The sequence below is a fragment of the Drechmeria coniospora genome, chromosome 03, assembly GCF_001625195.1.
Source record: "Drechmeria coniospora strain ARSEF 6962 chromosome 03, whole genome shotgun sequence".
Classification (NCBI taxonomy): Eukaryota; Fungi; Ascomycota; class Sordariomycetes; order Hypocreales; family Ophiocordycipitaceae; genus Drechmeria; species Drechmeria coniospora.
This window is the reverse complement of record NC_054391.1, coordinates 5,533,365-5,548,662: the sequence shown is the minus strand read 5'-3', so window position 1 is coordinate 5,548,662 and position 15,298 is coordinate 5,533,365. Positions and strand designations below refer to the sequence as shown.

The window sequence follows — 15,298 nt, the reverse complement described above, 5'->3', positions numbered from 1 at the left end:
GGCCGGGGGAAGAAAGCCATTCTGCACCTTTTCGGCACTGTGCGGCACCCGTACAGTGCTCGCGGATGCACCGGGAAAGTACAGGCAGGCACCCCGTTGGGCGCACTCGGACGAAGTACGCCATACTCGTACCGCAAGTAAGCGTAAGTACATGTCGTAGTAAGTACATGTCGTACGGAGTACTCTGTCTGCACTTGCAGGCACCGTGCAGCCATGTGTGTGGTATAGGCAAGTGCACCACACCAGAATAGGCGCAGGCAAGGACCTGCAGAGGCACCGCGTACTGACGCCTACAGCACGACATAGGTAGGCGTGTTGCGCCTGCAATGCGTGCACGGTACGGAGGTAATTCACGGCCAAGACGAGCAGAGCAGAGCACCCCCAACGGCGGCATCCTTTTTGCCCTGGCCGTCGCCGCCGCGAGCACTCTCCTTCCTTCCTCGCCTGGCCGGAAGAATGATTCCCTGGCCGGGGGTAGGCGTAGGGTACGTTTGAGCCAAGCTGCCGGTCAGCCACGCTGCTCTTCGGCTTGTCGTTGAATCATGACTCTTTTGGCTTCCACATTCTCCGTCGGCCCGCCGTCTAGAATCGACGTTGGCCTGACTTGCAGCCAGCCCCTGCTGGGCCGGCTCCGGGGGGGAGCATCTGATTGGACCCCGGTCCTCGACCCGTACGCTCTCCGTACCAGTCCGTGCCTAGGGCCGGACGGGAAGTGTAAATAAACCAAGACAGGACAGCACCTTGTTCGTGGCTAAAACCAAAACAAGACAAACGAGAGAAGAGAGGGGCAAGCCACGAGGAGCCACTCTGCGGCGGCGGCCCACTTGCCACGCCCACCTGCCTGCCACTTGCCACTTTCCCTTTCCCATTGACGGCCTAGTTGCACATGTGCTGTACTTGGGTGTGCTCCGTACTCCGTACATGTGCATGCACTCCGCACGCCGAAGTGTACCTGTGTACTAGTAGTATTAGGTACGGAGTACATGTGCATATAATTATGCGTACGTGCACGGAAGAGGAATGAAATACCGCCCTGTACGGAGTATACTTGTACGGAGAACATGTACTGCGTGTACTTACTTGTGTGCAAGTCCTTGTGCTCGCTGACTTGGGCTCGTATCATGTGCTCCGTAGTCGGCAAAGGGCTCTCTGCAAGTACATGTAATAGTTGTAGGTGTTCTGTACTTGTGTACAGTAAGTAAGTAAGTACGGGGCGCGGAGTAAAACGTACCGAGTAGGGTGCATCGTATTAAGTACTTGCAGCATAAAGAACAGCACCACTGCAAGTACCTGTACGTCTTCCTGTGCTTGTCGTGGTACTGCTTGTACTTTCTTGCCATGGTCGGACCGTCGTCTGCACAGATTCGTAGCAGCAGGCCGCTGTGGAGGCCAGCCATGGGTATTGAATTCCTCACGTCCGTCCACCCAGCGATCGGCCGCCCATGTCCGGACTGCAGCCAAGCACAGCTAGTTGTACTTACATGCGCATGTGCGGAGGTGCATAGCGCAAGTAGGTGCGTACAGGTTCACGTCGATGTACTTGTACCAGCCTATTCAGCAGCTCTGCCGTTCCGACTGTAAGTATTTGCACTTTGATGTAATTAATTAATACTGCAGTACGCCGTATTATTACCAAGTACGGAGTTCTCACTGTATTATTATACTGTGCGTCCCAAGTACGGAGTACGGAACACGGAACACGAAGCCCGCGAACGGAAATGCTCCGTACTGTGCTACTGTAGTGCCTTCCTGGCTTATTCAAGGACTTGTACTGTAATAATTACTGTAAGTAGGCACAGCTCGTCATTCTGGTGCGTGTCTGAATTACTTACGTACTTACTCCGTCCTTGTGCTCGGTACTGTACTTACTTACAGGCACACTTGTACTTGCGAACGAGCCTTGTTGGTACAGAGAGTACTCCGTACTTGAGTACTTACTTGTGCAACAAGCAAAGCGTGCATTACATGTAAGTACGCCAAGCGTGCTTGTGTCCTTGCACAACAGCATCGGCCTCGCATCTGTACCTGCTGGTCGCTCGTACTCGTTCTCGTACCTGTACCTCTCCGCCTCCAGCGTCCCACCCCTGCACCGTCTGGGCCCTCTTCTGGTCGTCGTCCCCGAGCAAGGGTTCCCGGCCCCCCCCTCCTTCGCCTCCGCAACCCCGCCAGGCTGCGTGCAAATTCCTTGGTTCTGGTGGCGAGGTCGAAGCGCCGCGTCAAGTGTCCGCGAGCACCAGAGTCGAATGCGCCGTCGATTAACAATGCCACAGTGGCAGAAGCACCGCCGAGGCGCAAAACAAGTCGTCGGACCTGGCGACGCAGAATCGGCACCGTGGGGCACGAGGCTGTTTCCAGTGACAGGTACTTGTAGGTGTACTTGTGCATGCCACAACGGAGTCGGCACACCTACCAACCTGTACTTACAACTACTAAGTTCTTACTGTAGGTACCTAGTATTATTATGTAAAGTACTGTGTTAGCAGTGCTCGCGTGTATTTACCTACTAAGTACTTGGTAGGTGCCCGCACCGCCAGAGCAGACTAGGCCTTCCTATATCTCGTGCACTATTATCTACTCGTAAGCATTTGGCAATGGCGGACCGAGCTCCCTCCCTCCCCTTTCCTTGGTATTACAGTACTGTGCAGAGTACGGAGTACATGTACAACTACGACTGACATGTACTGTAAGTACAGTACTTACAACCTTAGTATACTTACTTACAAGTACTACTCCGTACTGTACTTACTCAAGTAGGTGTAATGTACAGTCATGCACCGTATTACTTGTATTCGCTTGTATTTTCCATTCGTCTACACTTTCCTTTCGGATAAAAGTACGGAGCAAGTACTTGTACGGAGTGCATATTCTGCAGATTGCTACACCTACTGTGCTAATACTGTGGGTAATGCAGTGCCGTGCGGAACAAGTACAGTACACCTACACTCGCAACCTAACGCACTGTACGGAGTACGGAGTGCGCACGTACCGGGCAGGTGCAACTATATGCCTGCCTTCCTCCGTGGCACTCACCGCACCAGGCTTGCTCGCAAGTATACGAGTCCCCCTTTGTACATGTAAGTAAGTACTCAAGTACTCCGTACACCGGCGCCCTGTACTTGAGTACTATGTACGTGTACAAGTGCTCATACGGTACAGTACTTGCCGACGATTGGCCTGCGAATACGAGTACTTACACGTCCAGACTACTCGCCTTCTCCACCGCACCCGAGAGGATGGAGGATGGAGCGACAAACGGTCAATCAATCAATCGATGCTGGACGTCGAGGCCGACAGCGGGAGCCGCCAAGATTGCGCAAGCGTTGAAGGAAGTTTTTTCTTTCCTTTTCCTCCTCCACCACTCCTCCTGCCTGGGGTACATGTACACCTACCTTCGCCTCTCTGCTCGGCGACTAGCGCATCATCGTGCACCTACCGTACTACACTACCTCTACAGGCACCGAGGCAAGAGCCCGCAACCTCAAGCGCACACCGAGCAGGAGTGCTACGGACAGAAGGAGCAACCGAGCTTCTTTTTGCCGCTTCCTTTTTCCTTCTCTGCTCGTTCATCTTCTTGGTCATTCCTTCCCTGCCCGCATCGCTGCCACTCGCTCCCACCCCTCGTTAGGTTTAGCCCGTTGGCTCTCGGAGATCCTTGCGCCCCCCCTGCCCGCCATCGTTGTTTCCATCTGCGCCTGTGTCTTCGCTCTGCCTGTCCTTCAACTTCCACCATCGAACAAACCGATCGTCTCGTCTCGTCCCTAGGCGCAAGACGCGACCTCGCTCGCTCGCTCGCACGCGCAGGCACCGTCGACGCACGCTCTCGCCGCACGCTCTCTTCGCAATCCGATCGGCGGCCCCTGGCACCCCCCCTGTCCCTCGTTTCCTGCCCCCCTAGACGATGGTCATTTTGCAGCACGAGTAGGAGTAGGCTTCCCCTCATCCTGGTCTGGTCCTCCGTCCCTCCGCACCTCTCACGCACGATAGCCAGCACTAGTACGCCGGAGTGCTAGCGTTCTGGCCAAGCAATTGTGCTTCGAGGTCTCGCGCTTACCCTGCGGACCTCGTCCGCTCGTTTTGCGTACGACGTCCTCTTCTTATGTCCATCTTCGGACGGGCCCCGACCTGCTCTCTGCCGATCTAACCACGTCGAGCGAAAGGTTGATATCGGGAACGGGAACAGGATCCCTATTCTTGCTTCTTGCTTCCGCAGCTCCTACCCGCCCACCCCGGCATTTGCTTACCTTTTTTCCTGCAGCCGTCATAGATTGGCGCGACCGCATAGGACAAAGGTCGAAGCCGACGCCGTCGTTCCCCATCCCCATCCCCTCTGCTGTCCCTCCGCCGGCTGCCCTTTGTGCCCGTCGTCGACACCGCCTATGAGCACGCGCACGAGCACGCAAGTACGAGCCTACGTACCGAGTGCATAGCGGCATACAACTACGAGCAACTTTACACGGAGCTGCCCCGAGTGCACATTCGAGACGGATACCGTCCACCTACGACGCCGCCGCAACGTAGCCGCCACCCGCGACCCTCGTCTCCTCTCGTCCCTCTCCAGACTCCCCCGTGTGGGTTGAGATCGCCGCACGCCGCACGCCCCCCCCCCCGGACTCGCACGCACTCTCACCCCTTCCATTCCCACTTTGCCGGGCCGCCAGCGGCAGCGACGACAAGCCATCTTTCAGAAGCGCTGTATCCCAGGTCAATTCCCCTCGAGCTCCCCAATCAGGCCCTCCGCTCTGATACATGACGGACTAGCGAAATCAACAAGGCTCGCCCGCTCCCCACCCTGTCCGCCCCGGCTTCCCGGCTCTGCTGTGACGGTCCCCCCATTGGGACTCGCCACCTCGACGTTGCTCCTCGACCCGATCCAGGAAGCGCCTCAGTCAACGGACCCGCGCCTGATACCGAATAAGGCTACCTCGACTCGACTCCGTGAGTCCGTGGCCGCACCGCCTCCATTCTTTTGCTCCCCGTTTCTCTTCGACGAGCCGACAGCCATGTCCCGATGAGGTTGCCCTAATTCGTCCGCAGTCCCACCCGCCCTTGCCACCCTGCTCGGAAGCCATTGTTCTCGAGCTCGTCGTCACCTCCGGCCAGTGTCTCGCCCGCGCCGCCTGTCGACTCGCACCTTGGACCTCTGCCTCGGACCAGACATCCACTCTGTACACTGTACCTGTACGCCCTCCTCCCAGAACTCCTTGTTTCCACTTTTTTTTCCTATCCGTCCGTCGCCTTGTTCCCTTTTTAGCCATGCTTTCTCGAGCCTCCGTTTCTCTTTGTCTTACAAAACTGCCCCCCCCCCCCCCACGCTCCGTCGTCCACGCTCACCACCACTACTTATATCTACCTCGCCTCGCCGTCGACGAACCCCCCTCGCACGACATGCAAGCCAGTATAAGTGATGATGCTTACCCATACTCAGCCTTCCGCTTCGTTCGGCTACAAGTCCGTTCATGACCTGCCGACGCCTCCTTCCACCTCGCGACCCTCACCACCCCCCCTGGGCTACCAAGAGGCCGCCGCGTACAAGACGCCGAAGCCGGACTCCCGCACGCACAGCCCCGTCCTCAAGCTCATGTCGGCTTCTCACCGTGGCCTGCCCCCCCCGGCGGCCATGGCGCTCGCTTCCCAGCAATCCTCCTCGGCCGGCGGCCCTCCTCACCAACCTCACCACCATAGCCAACCGTCGGCACCGCCGGTCCACGGGGCCCAGCACGGCCAGCCGTGGGCCGCCCTGCCCCCTCCGCCGCAGCAGTGGCAGGGCGCCGAGGAGTCGATGAAGAACTGGCTCGTGGCCAAGGCCGAGGAGGAGAAGACAAAGCAGGAGGAGGAGAGGACGAGGCAGGAGAGCCTGCGCCTCGAGCAGAGGCGCGTCGAGATGGACATGCTCCGCGCCTCTCTCGGCGGAGGCATCCCCCCTCCCATGGTGCCCCTCGTCTTCGCCGGCATGACGGTCGGCGGACCGATGCACCAGGCGACGCTCGAATGGGCCCAACAGTTCATGCCGCCCCCCCAGGGCCAGCAGCACCCGCCCCTGCTCCGGTCGCAAAGGCCCGACTCGCCCGACCACCGCCACCGCGACGGCGCGCAACCGGCGCACGTCCAGCACGGCGGACCCTCTGCGGGCGCGGCGCCGGCCCAAGCATCCGCCTCGTTTGGCCAGTACCCGGGATCCCCGGCGAGGCCACGGGGCCAGACTGTCAGCGGAGCCATCGGTCGGCTTGGCTCCGCCATGGCCGGCCACGGCACGAACCCCTCGCAGTCCGCGCAGCCCGGCTCAGCGTCCATGCTGCCGTACCAGGCGCACGCCCACGGCCAGGCGCAGGCCGGCCAGCAGGATGCGAGCACGTCGATCTACTTTCACCACTGGCAACCGCCGACGTCGCAGGCCGGGAGCGGCAGCTCGAACAGACCGGGCACCCCGTCTGGTTCGTCCAAGATCAAGAGAAAGCGGGATTCGCTCTAGGCTAACGCGGGCTCGGGATAGCAGGGGAGCCTCACAAGAAGCGCAGGATGACGGGACCACAGCAGCATCCTCCGCCACCGAGCGAGAATCGGTCAAGATCACCGCCGCACTTCATACAGAGCAGCCTGTCGAACCCGCCGCCGGGCCGAAGGCTGCACAAGCGCCAAAAGAGCGACGTCTCCTGGTACCGCGTGCCGGGACACGGACACGGACAGCTGGACGAGGCCGATCGCGCGTCGGCGGCGAGAGCTCTGACGCCGAGCCAGGAAGGCAGCGTCGCCTCGTCGCGGGACGCCTACGCCGCCGAGGGCAAGAAACATTCGGTCTCGGCCATGCTCTCTCAGGACCAGGTGACCTCGGCGCCGCACGAAGCGTCGCGCCTGGAGCGGTTGCATTTCCACTCGACGCATGGACCCTTGGCGCCAATGACTCGGCATCGTGACGACGATGGGCCGACGCGAGATAGGCATCCGTCGCCGGGAAGAGGTGGACCCATGTTGCACGGTGGAGCCGTGGCCGGTTCAGCTGAGGGCGAACATTGATGGGCACCCTGATGATGATGCGGGTTTCACGTGCAACGCCCAACCACGAACTCGACGACGTGGCGAGGCGACGAAACATGGTTCCCCAGCCTCTGCGCGTGGAGGACCGCGGAACCGTCTCATTGTTCTTCACGAAGCGGGCACGAGCACTTGGACGTGCCGGACGCCAACCCTGCATCCCCCTTCCCTCCCCACCTTTATTGTGCCATTTTGGTTGTGGGCATGTTCGGACCCCGCGTTCGGCGAAGGAGGCAGAGATTGGACTAGATATACAGAAAACATTGGATCGGGCCTCTGCCTCCGCCGCGTGGCAACTCGAAGCCCACCCTCCCCCGAGGCTTCTCGGGAATTTCCCCTGGCATCCAGGCGCACGCGTACGGCATCGAGCTCGATGGTGGGAACGTGGCGCGCCGGCGAGGTGGACGCGAAGCCGGGACGGCGCTCGCACCGAGCAGCTCGAAGTGACTGGCCGGTACGTGAAGATTGCGCATGTCGATGGACGCTTGCACGACGATGCGGATATGGATAAGCAGAAACAGCATGGAAGCCGTCGAGGCAGAATTCAAGGACTTGAGACAAGCCCCCCCCCCCCTCCCCCACCCCTGGGCCGTTAGTACCTGATGGAGCCGGGGGGAGGACAAGGCGGAAAGGTGGCAGCCTTGGGCGTCGGGGAGCGGGGATGCATTCGTCGGTCACACGTCCAGAAAGTACCCAAGTGCGAGTACTCCGTAGGCAGCGTGGGATGAGATGAACGGAACGGAGAGGGCATGGGCGATGAAACGAGGATGGCGTGTAGGGATTCGCGCCCATGTCAAGTATTAGTTGGCGCCCACTCTGACGGTCGGGGAGACGACAAGATGCAGGCAAGTAGTTTCGGCATTGGCAGGTAAAACAGGGATGGAGACGAGCCAAGGTTTGAAGGCCCCACAGAAGGTTCAGAATGGGACGAGGGGCGAAGAAACGAGGTTGGACGGGAAGTGGGCGAGGAGTGTAAGTACTTACATGTAAGTACAGCAGTTGTACGGAGTATGTACCGGTACGTATTGCATTTGCACTTGCGGAATACGGAGTACCGAGTACGGAAACATGCCTGGCAATTGTCGTGTGTCTTGTCTCACGTGCGCATGTACAGCTACTTGCGCATGCACGGAGCACCCGTACATCGATCTTCTTGGAAGTGCTTACCCATCTGTGCCTTGCGAGTGCATGGATCGGTACAGTATTCCTTCCGTCTCGAACTCGTGCAGATGCTGCATGGTACGTGCGAGTACCGTGCAAGACAAGACAAGACCGGTAAAGTTATGGAGGCGGTTGCGGGGAGGGGGTTCGAGACGGTCCTGCAATATCGCATTTGCAGGGGGCTTCTCGAGGCCTGGGACCGGGGTCTGCCGATGTCGTGACCTTTTTCCTAGGAGTTGGCTAGGTAGTTGTACTTGTACGGAGCACAAGCAAGTAAGTACATGTAAGTACTTACACGCAATAATACTAGGAAGGTTTCGAACACGTGCGAGTACTTGTTGGTAGGTACGGAGTAATACTGCAGAATTGGTTACAAAGCACAGAGGGCATGTACATCCAAGTGCCGTGTGCGTACTGTACTTGCAGTAAGTACAGCAGAGCATCGTACATGTACAGGTACGCTCACAACACCCTGCCCATCGGTGCAGTGTAGTACGTCTACGGGACGCCGTATCTGTCAACGACGACTCGTGCTTTCGTGCGAACAGACGAATGCGGGAGTGATTGTTGGCATGGCCCAAGCGGCGAGTGACGCTGCGCGTCATCACCTCCCTCGCACGATGGTGTGATGGCGGTCGTCAAGGGCCTTCAGGCCATCGCCATCACATGTGTGTCGTACGAGTATGCAGCCAGCAGTCTCACGTGCAGGCTCACATGCAGGCTTGCTGATCTGATGGATGTGGCAGCAGGACGTCGGGTGATCTGTCATGGTACCAATTAGGCCTTTCCGTCAGCTTGCCTGTTCTGGTAGATGGCACGGTGAAGATGATGTACATGTACCAGGGTGTGCGGTTGGCAATGATGTGCATGAACGACAGTGACGGTGATGTGCTTGTACTACGGTTAATCGTATTGTACTTGTACTGCAGCTGATAGTGATGTACATGAACGACCTTGAAAACCAGGTACTGTACTACAGTGATGGCCATGTACAGGTACGGCAGTGATAGCCCGTGTACAGGTACGGCAGTGAGAACCATGTACAGGTACCGGCACGAGTCGATGACCGTTGTCCACCTAGCCACGCACTGTACCTGTGCATGCGGATGCAGAGTGTGTACGTGATGGACAAGGACCGGTGAGACGACTGGCGGGCCGTTTGTTTTGTTTCAACATGGAACCTTGTGTCTTCCGATGGACTGGTCCTGTTCCTGATTCTTCACCCGCTTTCGGCCTCGGCTGACGACAAGGAGGAGCGGGGCCGGGCGGGGTTCCTGATTGGCGTTGCGCCACGGGGCGTGCCGGGATGTTTAAAAACATGTTTATTGCTTAATATAGTGTCCGCTGGTCTAAAACGCCGGACTCTCCCCCTTCAATACCTCGCTCCCCGCTAGGGCGCGAAAGCATCCTGTCGGCCAGCCGGGGCGCCAGGGTGTACCGGCAATACAGTAAGTAAATGTTCTTAGTTGTCTGTGCTTGCACTGCGTACTCTGTACAGTCCCGCCAGTAATCCTTTCTCCGTACCCCTAGATGTACATGCACGAGTACAACTACACGGAGTACCGTACGGAGTACTCCGGAGCACTCCGTGCAAGGTTCTTACAGACACGACACGCAGGCAAGCCAACGAGAAGCGAAACTTGGGCGTGCGCCGTTGGCTGTGGCTGTCTCCATCGAACCCTTCCCTTCCCCTTCGCCCTCGAGAGCGAGATGAGAATAGATGGGAAGGGGGCGGGAAGGACCACGTCGGCAGATTCCGTCGCAACTGAAGGCGCAAAGCACTGGCACGCCGCAGGCTGTCCGCCTGTCGAACGCTTGGATGGATAGCTGGCTCGAGAGGGCGCGCTTGCCAGGGCCCAAGGAAGCAACAAGTGCCCTCGCACAAGGGCGAAAACCTCGTGTCGCTCTGGGGTCGCTCCGTGACCGGCAATGACCGCTTCACCTCGCCTCACCCCACCTGTCATGCCCGCGTGTCCGTGTCCGCGTCCGTGTGCTTCGAATGTGCCGTGGTGCGAGCTGCGCCGGCCGTGCGTACCCGAGTCCAACTGCCGTCCGTTCCTCTGCCGATCCCACCCTGGTCTCACGCGGCTGGCCGACGTGATACGGGCCGTCCGAGGTCAAGGCAAAGTAACCAGCACGCCGAGGGACTCCACGGACAAGGCCGGGACGACGGGCCTAGGGCTCCACGCGCCGTCGCCTTCGTGCGCATGCAGTTTTCTGTCGACGACATGGCGCGCCTCGACGACAACGTGCTCCTGTCCCGTCGCTTCCGACCATGATGCCATCCACGGCGGCTCGCCTGATGTTTGAATCGGAGCTAGCCGCTATTATGTATTATTTGTTCATCTACTCTTCGACGAGCCTCGTCATCGCCGCCAGTCCACTCCGCGCGCGTGTCGCGCGGTAGAATCATGCGCGATGGATGGCCGACGAATTCATCCCGCCGTCCATCAACAAAGAAAATGACAAGTGCCGGACTGGCGGATGGAGAAAAATGGGTATCTATCTAGTGCGTCGCTTCGAGCAGAGGAGTGTGGAGGCTAGGAGTGAAGGGTGGTTGGCGTGCGGGGGCGGACGAATCTCCATCCCGCCGTCGCTCTTCGAAAGGCACCGTCAACGATGGGACGAGGATCTTGGCCCTCGCCGGCGGCTCGTCAGGGACCAAAATGCCAGGCAAGCCCTCTACGTCTTCCTCCGGCTCTGGTGTGTCTTCCACTCGGCCTTGGTCACCTTCATGAGAAGGTCCTCGTCCTTGACGGGTATCCACGACGTCAGCGCCTTCATGGCGTTCTCAAAGTCCGAGTCGACGAGCACCTCGCGGAGGGCCTGGACGAGGGCGGCGCTCGTGGCGTGCAGCACGTCGAGGCCCGTGGGCGCCTCGGCCCCGACGACCTTGCCCTCGTCCGTCGCCCCGGCCGCGCTCGGCTGCTGGCCGTCCACGCCGAGCAGGAGGAAGACGTCCCAGACGCGCAGCTGCGCGGGGAAGGGGATCGAGAGGTTGAAGAGCGTCAGGTACCAGCGCGTGCCGTAGGCCGTCGGGTCGACGCAAAGATCGGCCTGCTCGCTCCATGGTCAGCCATCCATCCGTTTCGTCGGCCGACGCCAGGCGTCCGTCGGACCACTCACCAGGTTGCTTGCCACGTCCTTGTCGAGCCAATGCGTCTCAAACTCCCGCAGGGCCGCCATCAGACCGTCGAAGCCGGGGCGGTAGAGCCGGTCGAGGCCGCGGAAGCGCCACATCCAGACGAGCATGACGAAGCACTTGTCCTCGTCAAAGTAGCAGAGCAGCGTCGCCGCGAGCGACGCCATGCCCTGGACGTAGCCCGTCTCGGGAAAGTAGATGGAGAGGGCGTGGAGGACGCGGAAGAGCAGGCGCTGGCCGCCGCGGTACCTCCGGCGGAACATGATGTGCCGGTTGATGGTGCGGGGCACGTCGAGGTCGATCTGCACGTCGTCGGGGGAGCTCGTCTGCTGCAGGCGATGGAAGCTGCCCATGATCTCCTCGGCCGAGGGCGAGCCCTCGTGCTCGCGCGCCGACGTGGCGAGGAAGGACCACCAGGCGGCGGCGCGCCACCGGTCGGGGATGCCCTTCCACGTCCGCTCGATCAGCTTCGGGCTCCTGACGTCGAACTCGAAGCCCATGCCGTGGCCCTGGACGGGGCTCCGGACCACCTTGGCCATCTTGTGCCACTTCTCGGACCGCTCCCACTCCTTGCGCTTCAGTGCCTCGGAGAGCTTGCCCACCTGCGCCTCCTCGACGGCGTCCTGCAGGTTCGGCGACACCGTCAGCATGTCCCCGGCCTCGTCCATCCAGCGCCTGTTGCGGTTGTGGGGCAGCAGGTTGCCGGCCTGGCGGATGACGGAGCGCGACGAGCGCCGCGAGGCCACCGACATTTCCGAGTTTTGCGTGTTCAGCGAGCGGGCCGACACCTTGCGGCTCGGCAAGCGGCCGCCGCCGAGGTGGGAGGAGAAGCCCATGGGGTCCCTCTTCTGGAGCATGGCTCGCCGCCTCGGGGAGTGCTGGGCCGACTTGAGCTCCGTCGGGGGGCCGATGCGCGGCGTCGAGGGGTTGATGAAGCCGTAGCGGTCGACGTCGGCGCCGTCGACGTCCTCCCAGTCCTCAATGCCCCCGGCCAGCTCGCTGTCCCGTTTCGAGCCGCGCTGCTGCAGGAGCGAGGAGCCTGCAGAGGGCGACGAGGGGAAGCCCGAGGCGAGATGATGCGTCGACGGCCTGGCGCGCGACGGCGGGTCAGCAAGGCGCGCTCGGCAACGGGGCAGGGGGCAGGAGGGGAATACGTACGGGCCATCGGTAGACTCCTCGGTCGGCATCTCGGGCGTCGGCTCCAGGCGCTCGCAGAACGAATGCCTCGCGCCGTCCTCCCAGTGGAGGGCGTCGCCGGCTTGGTAGAGCGACCTGACCTTTTGCGACTCCTTCTCGACGTCGGCGGAGAGGAGGCGGATGTCGGGCGGCGGCGCGGCGGCGGCGCTCACATCGCTCGGAGACACCTTGACCCGGGGCGGCGGGGCGTCGTCGTCGAGCGAGCCAGGGCTCGGCGAGGCCGCGCCGTCGGCAGCCATGGCGCGCTGCCCTCGGAAAATGATGCTACCGCGTTTTGAGAAGGAGAAGCCGGCCATGAACTCATGATCGATGAGGGTGTCGGTGGGGATGGAGATGACGAGGGGCGAGAACTGGCCGTCGGCGTCGTCGTCGGCCTCGAACGACGAAAAGCTGGGCGTTTTGGGCGGTGTCGAGGGATCGGATCGGGGGCCGTTGGGCGAAGGTTGTCGTGCTTGTGGCTGCCGGCGAGAGGAGACGGGTGGCGCAGAGCCCCGCAGCAAGGGCTGAGGTTGCATCGGCATCGGCGCTACCGTCCGTGGGGTGGTTGGCGCTTCCTCGCTTCGTCGAACTCGCGCCCGCACGCTCTCCGTGGGCGCGGGCGAAGAAAAATAATGGGCGTCGAGGACGGCCCTCGGCTCGGACGAGGGAAAGCGTGGCATCTCCCTGCACGAGGGCGACGGCGTGGAAGGCGCCGTGGCGGCCACGGCAGAGGTCGTCGGCGGCGCTCCGGCCGCTTCCGCCGCCCGAGGCTCGCCGGCAGCAGCAGGACGATGCTTGGCCTGGCCTGCCGGCGACGGATGCTCGACGTGTTGCTCCTGGCCTCCCCGCGCGGCGGCGGCGGCCGATGCCACCAAGGCTGCCAGCTCGGCGCGGGCTTTCTCGTCATGCTCGACGCCAAACTCCTCGCAGGCCTCGTCGATGGTGGCCGTCGACGTCGAGGTGCGTGCGTGGCCCGAGTCTCGCTTCCCGTCCTCGACGGCACGCGCCGTTGCCGCCAAGGGTGGCCTTCGGAGGGCCGGATGCTGCTCCGTGGGCGGCGCGGCGGCGAAGGGCAGATGGCTCGGCGGCGGCGCGACGACGACGGGGCTGCTGCAGGGCGAAGAAATGGGCGACGAGGGCGTGTGCGTCGTCGTCGTCGTCGTGCTGATGGACCTCGAAGAGCTGGCCTCGCTCGGAATGCGAAGCGGCGAGCGAGGTGGCGGCAGCGGGATGGGTGGCTCTGCTTGCTTCGTGTTCTCGTATCGCACGGCAACGAGACCTGGGTCGTCCAGGAAGGATGGCCTGCTCAGGGCCGGCCGGCTCTTTTGCCGAACCGAGGCAAACCTCATCGGCAGCATGTCTCGACGGCTGCGGCGGCCACTCGCCGCGTCACACTCTCTTCAGCTTCCCCGGACGGGGAGGAGGGGGGGTGTCGCCGCAGGTACCGAACGAGATCGATGGCCGCCACGGTATACTCCGATGTGCGACGAGGGTAGGTCGAGGGAACGAGAGGAGGGTGGCGAGAATGCTTGGGCACGCCCGTCGGCCGCGAGGAACGAAAGGAAGCAGGAGACTGTCGGTCGAGGCGTCTAGGAGCGGTGGCGAGGGAAGAAAGGTCGACGAGGCAGAAGGCGCATGCAGTCGAGCAAGGCTACGTCGATGGCTGATTGGTCGTATGCTTCGGCAGTTGGGCAGCAGTATTCGAGCTCGAGCAGCGTACAGCACTCGTGTGCGTGCAAGTATGTTTTAAACGGACGTGTAAGTGAGGGCTGGCCGCCGTTGCGTGCAGTGCAGTGCAGTGCAGGTGTCGAAGCGGCGATGGCCAACGCTGCCGCGTCGAGCGGTGAAGGAGTATGTATGGGTACGACGAGTAAATGTAAAAAACGGCAGCTGGACACTGTTCGGCGTCACTTTCGGCCTTGCAAGGACGCAGCCACGAGCAGGGAAGATGGGATGAGCCGACAGGAGCGGAGGGCAAGACGATCTGTTTTCTTCATCAGCCTCTCCCCACGTGTGCGGTGCGTCGTGTGTCGTGGTGCGAGGTGCGTCGAGCGTAGGTGGTGGGTGCAGAGTAGCTGCGTCGCGAGGCTGCGTCGAGTCGAGTACTGTAGGTGTGGAGGGGGGGGATTCGCGGGGTCTCGGGATGCCTATCACGAGACAAGCGCGTTGTGAGACAGGCAAATTTGCCAATATTCGAGAAGAAAGAAAAAAGGCAGCTCGTCAGGATAGGAAGAGGCAAGGCGGGAAAGAGTCGGATGGATCCGTGAAGGAGAGATTGGGCCGGAAGACGGAAGGACGGGGAGGGGGAGAATGGGCCTGATGGACGGAGGAATGAGTCTTTCGTCGTGTGCTGAGGGATCTGCTCGCCAAAGCGAGTACATGGCGTGCACGACTATAGTGCCACTTTAGCCTGTACCTTCAGGCAGGCTTGCACCTACGGCACACTTACACCTACACGCTGCGCACCTACGTATGTGGACGTGGACTGTTTTGGGAAAGAGCACCTCGCAAGGCCTGCAGGGATGGACGACAAGCCGAGTACAAGCAACGGAGCGCATGTACACTGACGGCGAGGATGGAGTACAAGCAGGCATCATGTGCCGCAGCCAAGCATCGTTGTACCTACCTTGTACCCCCGGCTACGTGTACGTACTGCGCAGGTACCAGAGGTGCAAGCGGTGCAGGTGCCAAGTACGAGTAGGTGCGAGTACTTACTGCACAGTACTGTAGTTGCAAGCACTTACTGTACTGTACATGCAAGTGCTCCGTACAGTGCTCCGTTCGGCAGAG

At 60.9% G+C, this 15,298-nt stretch overlaps 2 protein-coding genes across 2 annotated transcripts; one reads left to right on the top strand and one right to left on the bottom strand.

The window, feature by feature from the left end:
- Positions 1-5,404: 5,404 nt before the first annotated feature.
- DCS_07221 (uncharacterized protein) lies at positions 5,405-6,911 on the top strand (the record flags this gene model as incomplete). The annotated part of the gene is made up of 2 exons (XM_040804506.1): positions 5,405-6,431; positions 6,532-6,911. The coding sequence occupies 2 exons, from the start codon at positions 5,405-5,407 to the stop codon at positions 6,909-6,911; spliced, it is 1,407 nt and encodes a 468-aa protein (XP_040654610.1).
- A 3,961-nt stretch (positions 6,912-10,872) lies between these two features.
- On the bottom strand, positions 10,873-13,866 carry DCS_07220 (TBC domain protein; the record flags this gene model as incomplete). Its single annotated transcript, XM_040804505.1, has 3 exons — positions 10,873-11,247; positions 11,317-12,421; positions 12,491-13,866. 3 exons carry the CDS (start codon positions 13,864-13,866, stop codon positions 10,873-10,875), a joined length of 2,856 nt encoding a protein of 951 aa, XP_040654609.1.
- Positions 13,867-15,298: the final 1,432 nt, after the last annotated feature.